The sequence below is a fragment of the Pantherophis guttatus genome, chromosome 12 (genome assembly GCF_059756535.1).
Source record: "Pantherophis guttatus breed Tessera chromosome 12, ASM5975653v1, whole genome shotgun sequence".
NCBI classification, from domain to species: Eukaryota; Metazoa; Chordata; class Lepidosauria; order Squamata; family Colubridae; genus Pantherophis; species Pantherophis guttatus.
In genome coordinates, this window is record NC_142074.1 from 2445923 (window position 1) to 2457564 (window position 11642).

Sequence of the window (11642 nt, forward strand, 5' to 3'; positions counted from 1 at the left end):
GAACCTCAATATTGGGGGGGGGGACTTATTACAAAGCCAGTCACCAGAGCAGAGAATTTACTACTTGTAAACAAGCATTTGTGTTAGTGGAGAAAAGACAGGCTGCTATTTAACCAGCAAAAGGTAAATTAAAAAACTCTGTAAGTCTCATCAGAGTAACTGAAACGTATCGCCAATACAGACTAGTTAACATCACACTTCAAATTTCTTAGTAAAATGTTAGAAAAAAATAAGAAAAAAGGTACAAAGAGCCTTGGTAGTGCAGCAGACTAAAGCACTGTTAAGTAACACCAGCTGCCTGCAATTACTGCAAGTTCGAATCTCACCAGGCTCAAGGTTGACTCAGCCTTCCATCCTTCCGAGGTAGGTAAAATGAGGACCCGGATTGTGGGGGCAATAAGCTGACTTTGTATAAAAAAGAACACCGCTTAGGTGGGGGGGTGGGGTGGCGAAAGCCCTACTAAGCAGGTATATACAAAAGTATGAAGGCTATTGCTTAACGCATTGTAAGCCGCCCTGAGTCTCCGGAGAAGGGCAGCATATAAATCGAATAAATAAATAAATAAATAAACGGTTGGAACAAGCATGTAAAAACCTGCACCTCATTACAGGACGTATGTTATCAAAAGAGGTGGGATTAACTACATCAAATATCTTACTTTGTTTCAGGCTAATTGACTACTTTTAGAGATAACATATTATCTCAATAAAAAAAATAAAACCAAAGACCTATAGCCGTATCTCTCATCCGGAGGAACAACATTCTTCTGCCATGCAATTCCATTTAAGTGCTAGGATTCAAGTCAGAAGAGCGACACCAGCTTCCCTTTCTAAAACCAGATGTTTTTCCTAATGATGAGGAGTGGAGATATTTTCAAGCAACCAAACCGGCTGTCAGGGTTCCAAGTAATACATCCGTAGCAAACAGAACTCCAAGGCAAGCAGGTTCCTCAAAGAACGGGTTTATTGGACATGTCATATTGGCACAGACTGGTGAAAGCCGACTCTAAAGGTTCCCACTGTTTTCACCTTATTAAAAGTTATTCCCCCTTTCCCAAACGATCAGTCACGTGGTCCAATCAAGGTGCTGTTCGGTTGCTTGGAAACTTTACTCCTCCTCTCTCCAACCAGCTGTGGGAATGTCCTTGGTTCTCAGGGGAAGCGGTTTTGTTCTGGCTACAAAACCCCAGCGATTTCTATTCCCCCTTCCCTACCCCTCAGCTCCAGTGTGGCAACACTGAAGCCTCCAAGATGGCCTCAATCAGGCCAACTTCAGAGTTGACACGAACTTAAGCTGCTGTTGTAAAAAAAAAAAAAGCAGGATCCTTACCTCTGGTTTTGACCAAGAGTCCTTTTCAGCAAACTTATTCAATTACCTTGTAAGCACATACACACAACGAGTGAGTTAAGTCTGATTCAAAAGAAAACTGTTTATTTGTTAAATGTATATGCTGCCCATCTCACCTCTAAATTACCATGTAAAGTTTTATTTCCAGGCCAAATCTGGAATAACATATATTGATCTACAGAAGGATAAAGTTGACATTTGTGTCTAATTAGAATGATATATGAAATAAAATTTTCCCAAGGAAGATTAATTTTAAAGGATCCAGCAAGTATTTTAAAAAGAACTTTCCTTACACAGAGATTATTTAAATTCAGGTTGTTATAAGCAGAAATATCTTTAAAGAGGTCTCCCCACAGATACCTTTACATTTGAATAGAAATAATATTCCATATCAACTTGCTCTTTTCTACATTTGATGGCAAACAAAGCAAGGAGAACAAAGCCATTTATCCCAGACTTTATTTACCTGAGAGAAACAAAGGCCCAACAGCTGGAATTTTAGGGGAAAATAAAAATGGGGCCTGTAAAACCCATAGTAAAGAAAAAACTGCAGATATTTTCAGTAAGAAACACAAAGAAGCAATTTATATATTATATAGAACAGCTTTTACTCTTCAAAACCCCGACAAGTATGCAAGAAAACAAACTTAATTTAACAGGTAATATAATAATACAAAATAAAGTATTACACCATGTGAATTAAACTGCGTATCAGTAAGCTGTCAGCTACCGCCTACATCTCGCTAGGCAAGAACAAAGAATTCCATTTCAAGAGCAGCTTCTTCCAGAGGCTTCACAATGGATGTGAATGTGCAGAAACCAGAAAGTACAGCTTGTGCCACACCTTGCTACATAAATAAGTTTCCTCATTTTATAATGAAAAAGTCAGAGAACTCACAAAGGAAGCCCGTAACCCTATTCACAAGTCATTCTAGAAGACCAAACATCCCTGCAAGACAGGCAGCGGGATGCCAGGTCTGACACAGCTGAAATCCTTACTGTTGACCAGGCTCCACTCGGAGGGTCAGAAGTTGAACTTCGTGTTTCGTGTTTCCAGGATCAAGACCTCCCGTGCCAGAATTGCTCGGCATCTCTACACTTAACGGTAGCTGTTGATTATTCTGGTGCAACTTATTTTTTTGTCTCCTGCATTAAAGAGAGATCCAAGATCTCTTGTGGCTGATCTGGGCCAAATGGCTTTATTCTTGTCTTCTTCCACAAGACCTTTTGGACCCATGCGCAGGGAGCGAAGAGAGTGCGCTAATTTGAACAATTAAAAACAGATGAAAAAACTAAAAAAAAAAAAAAAAGACAACGCCTCTTTCTTGCACCCTTTCCTTTTAGTTTTTGGACACTAAGTGAAACTGGATAGCATTTCCCATCCCAAGAAATCAAACGTTCTGAAACTGCAAGACAGCATTCTCCTAAAGAAGACCTGCGGCCGTCTGATAAATCCGATAACTGTATATAGTCCATATTTTCTTTTGTCAACTATCTTGATGGCCCAAGATACGATTACATCTAGCCTTTCTCCTTACTGGAGGCTCACACAGAATCAGTAGAAAACAGAACTCAGTCGGGAGAGGCATCAGTAGTGCTCTTCAAAGGAACAGGAGTGAGGGAGTTGGAGGCCTTTCGTGAAGGAACCTGCCGGCCTTTTCACAACATTCATTATAAATATCGGAAGAAACAGAGCAAGAGGCGGGCAGGTCAGCCACAGAGAGAAGTTTTCATTGGAAAGCAACAAAAACACCTTCATTCGGTTTTGCCGTCTTTGCCGAGAGCGCCTTCGCTACGGCGTAAAGGTGAGAATCATCCAACTGATGACAAAGTAGAAAAGGAAAATGGGGTAGACGACCAGAGCTTTGCGGTTTGGGGGTTGACTGTCTGCCAGGAAGGCCGTAGAGGCTGGGAAAAGAAACAAGGAAGACCACATGTTGGACAAATAGGCACCAGGAATATAACACATCAAATCAAATCAGCCTCACGTCCGTACCCTCAAAACCCACGGCTCTTTGCCAGCCCCCGGCTCTTCCCTCCCTAAGGGGCAGTACAAACTGATGCTTGGATCTGGAGTGGATCTGGCCCAGGAAAGCTTGCTCTGATTGGCTGGGGGGGGAGGGGGCAAATAGAAAGGCATCCCCTCCACTGGCCACGGAGGAAAGGCTGCTCTCAGGCTGGCACTCCAGGAAGGAAAGCTGGGCCCACCTGGCGTGCAGCCTCACCAGGAGGATTCCTGACTTCTCAAAATCTAAGCTTGTCTCCCTCGTGGAATTGGCAACTTGGGAAGCAATAATCATTTATTTTTTTATTTATTTGCATCATTATTTTTATAAATAAATCAAGGCAGCAAACATACCTAACACATCTACCCATTCCTATGTTCCCCCAAATGACAACTCTGCGAGGCGGGTTGGGCTGAGAGAAAGTTACCCAGATGGCTTTCAGGACTAAGGCAGGACCTGAACTCAGAAGCCGCTTTCTAGCTGGAGCCTAGACTAACTGAGATCATCATTACAAAAGCCAAAGAAAAAGGCTGCAAATAAATAAGCTGGCTGGTTGTTCAGCTTTTTAATGGAATATTAATTCTTGTGCAATTTTAATTAATTTTGAAAACCGGTGTGATGTAACGATTAAAGGTGGATTAGTACTGAGCAGAATCAGATTGAAATCCCCCCTCAGCCTTAGAATAGGAAGGGAGACCTGGGCCCAGTCCTTCTCTTGGCCCAGCCTGCCTCACAAAGTGGCTATAGGAATAAAACGAGGTTCCTGGAGAAGCCACCCGGAGATCATGCAGAAATGGCAGGGTTATATGGACAGTAGATACCTTGGCTTCCCAAAATAAAAACAGAAAAATGTTTTTAGAATAAGATATGCAAAACAATACGGATTATTCTCATGCCAGTGAGGAAGTACCAGTCCATTAAAATAAAAATCTCAATTTCTATTAAAAAAACACCCCACAGGTTCACCTATTCTAATTGCAGTCGGAAGCAGCAGTTGTTGGGAAAAAGCCTGAACTTTTCTCCTTGCAATCCTGCTTGAAAACAGAAGAGCAAAGAGAAGAGACGTCCTGAGGCAGACAAGGTGGAAAGACTGGATAAAAATGACTCTATGTCTCCGTCCAGCCCGGCTTGGCCATCCAGGCAGACCTCACGCAAAAAAGCTGTTCATCCCTGATCTATAACTCGTTTAGACTGAAAAACTCACAAAATATTTTTTTTTTCAAAAGGAATTATGCTTCTAAAATTAAACAAGTCAAACAGGATGGAAATATGTATACAAAATCATAATCCAGATAACCTAATTGATACTAATAGAAAACAAGTAGGGTAAACATTTCCTTTTATTATTCAATTAACATTAACATATTTACTCATCTCAGGAAATATAAATAAGTCCCAAAATCCATAGAATTCTTGATCCCAACAAACAATTCTGCCCAGGATAAGGGCCTTTTTGGAAACAAAGCCTCAAGACATCCCAAGGGCAACAGCGTTAAAAATCAGAAGTCTTATGGCCCCCTTCCCCCCCCCCAAAAAAAAGGCTGCTCTGAGACACCTTCAAGAGTATATTGGGAGGCAGAAATGCTCAGGTATTACTTTATCCTTATTTTGAGTCCTCATGTCAAACTTCTGTTCATTAATTCTTCTGTGCGAAGTTTGTCCTGGAGTTCTTGGTGTTCTCCTGGCAGACATTTTATTTCCCATCCAAGTAACATCATCAGTATGAACGATTGTGGGATTTCCTGCCTCACTATATAAAGTAGCTGGCCCTGCCAGTTTTTGTGGAGATATGGTTTTTCTTGGTGTTCTGTGATTATTGTTTCCCTCCACACGGCTTGTCTGTAATCTGCCTAACCAAGCCCCTTCCCCTCCTTTCTGCACCTCCACCAGACCCCAATCTAAGCCATCCACCTCATGCATTTGGTGAAGTGAGTTATAGCTCTCAAAAGCTCTTAAAAGCCTTTTAATAACGTTAAGTCAGGAGAGGGACTGTTGACCTCTTTCTAGCTACTAGAAATTAACATGGCTCTCCTCCTACACTGCATATGATACAGTTAGTGAATTCATTTTCTGCTGCTCCTGTTTTTTTTAAACAAAACTTGTAATACAGATATGATGTGCAGATGAACTCAAGAATGACCCAATGGTCCTCGTTCCCATGTACAGAGATAGTTCTGATGGCTTTCCATTCCCAACTTACCTAGAGTTGACCAGCCAAACATTGTTATTACGACTAAAAGACGCACAATGAAGCCAACGGTTCCACTGTTTGCTATCAGTACAAGCCTGCAGACCAAAAGAGCCACGGTGAGGGGCAGGATGCAGTAGCCCAGGACACAAAGGCTCTGGAAGAAAGATCTGGCCGAGAAAGAGAGACGCCTTGGTAAAGGATCACGTGCAAAGACAGGAGAGAAAAAAAGAACCGCCAGACAAAATGGGCCCTAAACTGTCTGCTATCCACCCGCCTGTCATTAAAAGATTTTAGAAAGCTTTCACAAAGCTAATTGTTTTCACTTTCTCCTTGATGATCAAGCTAGTAGCAGGAAAACAACATGTTTAAGATGAAAATGTTTAAAGGCTGTTTTAAAAATTAAGATGTTTAAGTAAACATAACATGGGCCGTTTAAAAGCACTCCGGTTAATAGGGCAGGATCCTTAGGCCACATGCATGCCCCAACTTCTATCTTTTGGGCCTCCAGAGCCCCTGCTCTCAAGAGATGCTAGGGATCTATTGTTTCTCTTTTAAATAACAATAGTGTTATTTCCTTTCAATAAGGCTCACTGTACTTTACGGCTTCAAGATAAAAATTCTGAATAAAAACAGCCTACCGTGTTTCCCCGAAAATAAGACCCTGTCTTATATGTTTTTTGAATCCTAAAATAAGCGCTTGGCCTTATTGCCATGCGCGCAAAAGCCTGATTGGGCTTATTATCAGGGGATGTCTTATTTTGGGGGAAACAGAGTACTTCTCAAGACCAGAAATTGCCCCCGTCAGGTGTGCCTTTATCATCCTAAGGCAAAAACTGTCTGTCCCTGAATTAAAACAATCCTCATCTGGAGAATCCCCAGGAAGACAAACTCTTCCCCCACCCCAGAAGAAGGGATCTCCGGGTCTCTTACATGGTTCCTCCCAGGAGCTTGGAATTTAGTGTTATGACAACTGCTCCAAACCAGATGATCACAAACACTTCTGCAAACTGAGGGCCTCTGTCTTCTGTGCTATCTGCCGCTCCTCCCTGAAGCATTCTAGAGAAGAGAAATGGATTAGGAGAAAAAAGCTGATACCTCTCTTCCGATTTATTTTTTAGGGTTTCTCTTTCCTGTTTCAAAATGAATCAGTGATTCTAGGCTAGAATTGGGACAATCCACGGCAGCTAAAATGGACTATCCTAGGATAAGTATCTAGACACCCAAGAATGTTTTAGCAATCTGGTCAGACAATGGCATTATAAGAAATAATCTTTATTTACTGTTGTGCCACTCTTTTATTTCTCTTTATGATGGCCTGAGTATCCTTCTCAGACAAGAAATATGGGACAGAAGTACTGAATAAAAACTGTGGCAGAAGAACCCTACTCCACTTGACTGTCCCATCCCTTGGTCTAAGGCACAGAAAAAGCTTTAAAATTGGTGGGGTAGGTTTATAAAGGAAAGGTGGATTGTAAATTCTGTAATTAAAATGCACAAAAAAAATGAAGGGCAGCCTCTTATGCAATGTACAGATCTCAATATTCATATGCATGTTTATTAAACCAAGCCCAGACATTTAGTTCTTGAAGTAGTGCTCCATCGGAATTTGTAGTATGTACTGTGTTGCATTTATATTTTGCCAGTGAATAAACACAATTTTAGAGCACTAAGGGGGGGGGGGGGAAATAATATAAGTACTTACAGTGCAAGTAAAACACACAGGATTAATGGACCCCATAAATCCCCTGCAAAGAAATAAATCATACAGATTTATTAAGGGAACACAAAATTGGCAACCCCAAATGTTCTATTTCAAAGTTCTCCCTCCCTCTCACGTTACACTCTATTCTGAGGCAAGTATTTTGCTTTCACAGAATTTAAGGTTTTCAACATTATTTCGGGCACCTACAGTCTCTGAGGAGGGCGCTGCTCTTTTTGGGATACATGACATGGACAAATTTCTTTCCAACTGCTTTTAAATCCCGCATCTGAAAAATTCAATGAAAGTTCAGTCAAAAACAAGTTTAGATAAGATACATTTACATAAGTCATAGCAATGCTAATTGCAGTGATTGAACTGAATTTCTCTTTTCCTGTTTCTAGTGCTGGTAAAAGATTAATTTAAACCTACAGATTTCAATTTTGATCAAAGGGGATTTCACTACTCAGCTTCTTATTCAACCCTGCAAACTAAGTGATTCATTAAAAGGAGAGATATCTCAAATGAATTATTTTTAAATTACAGCAATTAACAATAATGCAAACACATCTTCAAACTCAATACAATATTCCAGGAAATCCCAATTCTGAAAGTTGACAAACAGGCTTGAGATTTCTTGGAATACTCTACTGAGCTTGAAAATGATTTTTGTATTACATAAATATTGCTTATGAGAGAGCAAATTAAGGCAGACAGCAGGAAAAAACATACAAAAATTAACTGTAACAGGATAACGGTAATCTGACACAAAGCAACTGAAGCTCTTTTGTAATGGCTTCATTAATATTGCCACAATAAACTGATTTATTAAAATCATCCAATGTTGATATCCTCAAACACCTTATTTTTGCACTTTATTGCCAAGAACACTAAGAGAAATTTGATGGAAATCTCTTCCCTTCACCAAGGCACTTACAACGGTATCTTTTACTGGTTCATCTAATGTGGAAAAGTCTTCGTCTGGGGTATTAGAGCCCACAGGAACAGTAATTTCTCCTTCTACAGGGATGTCTTCTGATATTGACACATCTGCAAGACCTGCAAACTGTTTACACAAGGTTTGAAAGCATATTTATTCAGCTATATGTACCAAGCAATTAATAAATAGCACAGCAGGAGTATTTGCATTTGAAAACATTTTGTACCTGAGCAATCCCAGATAACGGGAAATATAATCAGAAGCATGCAGAATATTTTGATGTTTAAGCATCCCAAACAAGAAGTGACTTTCATTTCACAGTTGGAATGGATCTAAAGCAAGTCTGAATCCTGATGATATGGCCGAACAGCCATTCTGGTATCAGAACGCTTTGATTTCAAGATGGTTTATGGACTTCTTACTACTTTTCATATCTGGATTTAGATATTCACTCACGCCCACATATCACAGAGAAGGATATGAATAGGCCAAACCTGCTTAAGGAGACTCCACATTAATATTCACCCTTCATAAAAAGGCAATGGGACTAGATGTACAGCTACAACAAAATGATCAGAGACAACTGGATTTTGGACCTTGAAGCAATGGGTTGAGTTTAGTTCCATTATTAAATGCAGGTAGTCCTCGACTTACAACCACAATTGAGCCCACAATTTCTGTTGCTAAGTGAGACATTTGTTAAGTGAGTTTTGCCCCATTTTACGCCCTTTCTTGCCACAGTTGTTAAGTGAATCACTGCTTGTTAAGTTAGTAAACTGGTTGTTAAGTGAATCCGGTTTCCCCATTCACTTTGTCAGAAAGTCATAAAAGGGGATCACTTGACCCAGGGACACTGCAACCGTCATAAATATGAACTACTTGTCAAGCATCCAAAGGACAATAACCGTGGGGATGCTGCAAAAATTGTAAGTGTGAAGTCATTTTTTCAGTGCCGTTATAACTTTGAACGGTCACTAAAGGAACTGTTGTAAGTAGAGGACTAACTGTACGACATCAGGGGCCAGTCCTTTTATTGTACATCTTTAAATCCCCGTTTTGAAAACCGCCCTGGAAGCAACTTCTGCCATTCTGGAGAACGACGAACCGCGTGCAACTTTGCAAGCCACGTCCTTTCCATGGGTGTCTAATGGTGGCCTATCCTTTTATTTATTTTATTATTTCTTTTAAAAAAATATTTATTAATTTTTCAATAAACACGAAACCAAAAACGTACATACAAAAATACAAGCGAAAACAAAACAAAACAACAACAACAACAAAAACAAGAGATACAAAAAAAAGAAAGAAAAAAGAAAAAAAGGGAAGAAAAAAAAAGAAAAAAAGAAAAAACCATTTTTTATGCAGAACTGTGTCATATCCTTTTAACCAGGATCATCAGCAAAATAATTTGCAAGGATTTGGGGGAAGAGGAGGACCGAATTATCTCAGAATTCTAGAGATAATTCGGTCCAATTCTCTAGACCAATTCTCGTCTAGACCAATTCTCGAATACAGCTCATCTGTCTGGAACCCGCACTGCATATCGGACATTAATACAATTGAGCATGTCCAATTGTTCTTGAAATAAAAATATTTCACAAGAAGAGTCCTCCACTCCTCCACTCGCAACAGAATACCTTATGCCACCAGACTTGAAATTTTGGGCTTAGACAACTTAGAACTACGCTGCCTTCGGTCTGACTTAAGTGTAGTGCATAAAATCATCTGCCACAATGTCCTACCTGTCAATGACTACTTCAGCTTCAACCGCAACAATACACGAGCACACAATAGATGGAAACTCAAGCTAAACCACTCCAAACTCGATCGCAGAAAATACGACTTCAGCAACAGAGTGGTCAAGGCCTGGAATGCACTACCTGACTCTGTGGTTACTTCCCCAAACCTCCTAAACTTTTAACCTTGGACTGTCTACTGTTGACCTCACCCCATTCCTTAGAGATCTGTAAGGGGCGTGCATAAGAGCACCAGCGTGCCTACCGTCCCTGTCCTAAGGTTCCCTTTAATTCGTATTTTTTTTTAAAAAATATTTTTATATGCCGCCCTACTCCAGAGACTCAGGCCAGCTTACAATGCGTTAAGCAATAGCCTTCATACTTTTGTATATTTTATACAAAGTCAGCTTATTGCCCCCATAAACCGGGTCCTCATTTTACCTACCTCGAACGGATGGAAGGCTGAGTCGACCTTGAGCCTGGTGAGAATTGAATTCGCAGTAATTGCAGGCAGCTGGATGTTAAATGCTGCCTTAGTAGGAGGCATTAGTCTCCTACGCCACTCAGGCTCACTCATTTTATGTATTCATTTTATGTATTCAATTCATGCTTATCCTGATTACCAAATGCGTTCTTGACAAATAAAATAAAATAAATAAATAAAATAAAACCAATGAAATAAAAATAAAAAAATAAAAAAATAAAAAATAAATAAAATAAAAAATAAATAAAATAATAAATTAATAAATTAATTAAATAAGTCAAATAAATAAATCAAATAAATGAATAAATAAAATTAAATAAATAAACAAACAAATAAAATAAAATAAAATAAAGATGCCGTTCAATCTTAACGTCCCATTTCGGAAGCTCGGAGCGCTAGAACAGGGGTCTCCAACCTTGGCCCCTTTAAGCCTGGAGGACTCCAACTCCCAGAATCCCCCAACCAGCGAAGCTGCCTGAGGAATTCTGGGAGTTGGAGTCCTCCAGGCTTAAAGGGGCCAAGGTTGGAGACCCCTGTTCTAGCGCTCTACTATTTTCCAGCTGTTTCCCAAAGATGGAAGGAAACTTCGGACCGAACTTTCTGCCTCGCCGCCCTGAGGGTCCCGGCTCGCCCTGGGAACGCCCCGCAGGCCCGCCGCCCTTTCCTACCAGCGGCTTCGTGGCTCCGTCGCCCGCCGCCTCTCCGTCCACTGCCGCCGCCGCCATCTTGATCTGTGGACCGGCGACGTGGAGATGGCGTCATCGCCGCGCGACGGCGCCGGGATGACATCACTCGGCGGTGAGGGGGTCCTCCCGACGCACGACGCCGGGAGGTGATGACGTCGTGACGCAAAAAAAAAAAAAAAAAGCCGAGGGAAAAAGCCGGGGATTCCCCGCACTTCGCTTAACAGAGTTGGAAGGGACCTTGTAGGTCATCTAGTCCACCCCCCACGCCTTCCTCTCTTCGCTCTCCGATCGGCCCGGCAAGAGAGGCGCTGCCCAGAGGCCCAGCTGAGAGCTAGAAAGCCCCCAACCTCCCCCCTCCCCCGTTTCTCTAAGGCAGGCAGGCAGGCGGTCCTCGACTTACGACCGCGACTGATGCCAACATTTTCATTGCTAAGCAATTCAATTTAATTGCTTCGCTTTAGGACCTTTTTTTGCCACAGTTGTTAAACGAATCACGCTGTCATTAAGCGAATCTGGCTCCTGCCATTGACTTTGCTGGTTGGCAACCAGCTG

At 41.2% G+C, this 11642-nt stretch overlaps 1 protein-coding gene across 1 annotated transcript; it reads right to left on the bottom strand.

Moving 5' to 3' along the window:
- Nucleotides 1–1410: 1410 nt before the first annotated feature.
- YIPF6 (Yip1 domain family member 6) lies at nucleotides 1411–11198 on the bottom strand. Its single transcript, XM_034435133.3, has 7 exons — nucleotides 11073–11198; nucleotides 8182–8310; nucleotides 7455–7533; nucleotides 7248–7290; nucleotides 6476–6601; nucleotides 5555–5712; nucleotides 1411–3256 (listed from the first exon to the last, which is right to left on the bottom strand). The coding sequence occupies exons 1-7, from the start codon at nucleotides 11127–11129 to the stop codon at nucleotides 3141–3143; spliced, it is 708 nt and encodes a 235-aa protein (XP_034291024.1). The 5' UTR covers nucleotides 11130–11198; the 3' UTR covers nucleotides 1411–3140.
- Between the last annotated feature and the right edge of the window lie 444 nt (nucleotides 11199–11642).

Coding starts and splice junctions, on each gene's coding strand:
- YIPF6 (XM_034435133.3), bottom strand. CDS start 11,129: ATGGCGGCGGCGGCAGTGGACGGAGAGGCGGCGGGCGACGGAGCCACG. Junction 7,534..8,181: donor AACCAGTAAAAGATACCGTT/GTAAGTGCCTTG, acceptor TGAATTTTTCAG/ATGCGGGATTTAAAAGCAGT. Junction 6,602..7,247: donor CTGTGTGTTTTACTTGCACT/GTAAGTACTTAT, acceptor TCTCTTCTCTAG/AATGCTTCAGGGAGGAGCGG.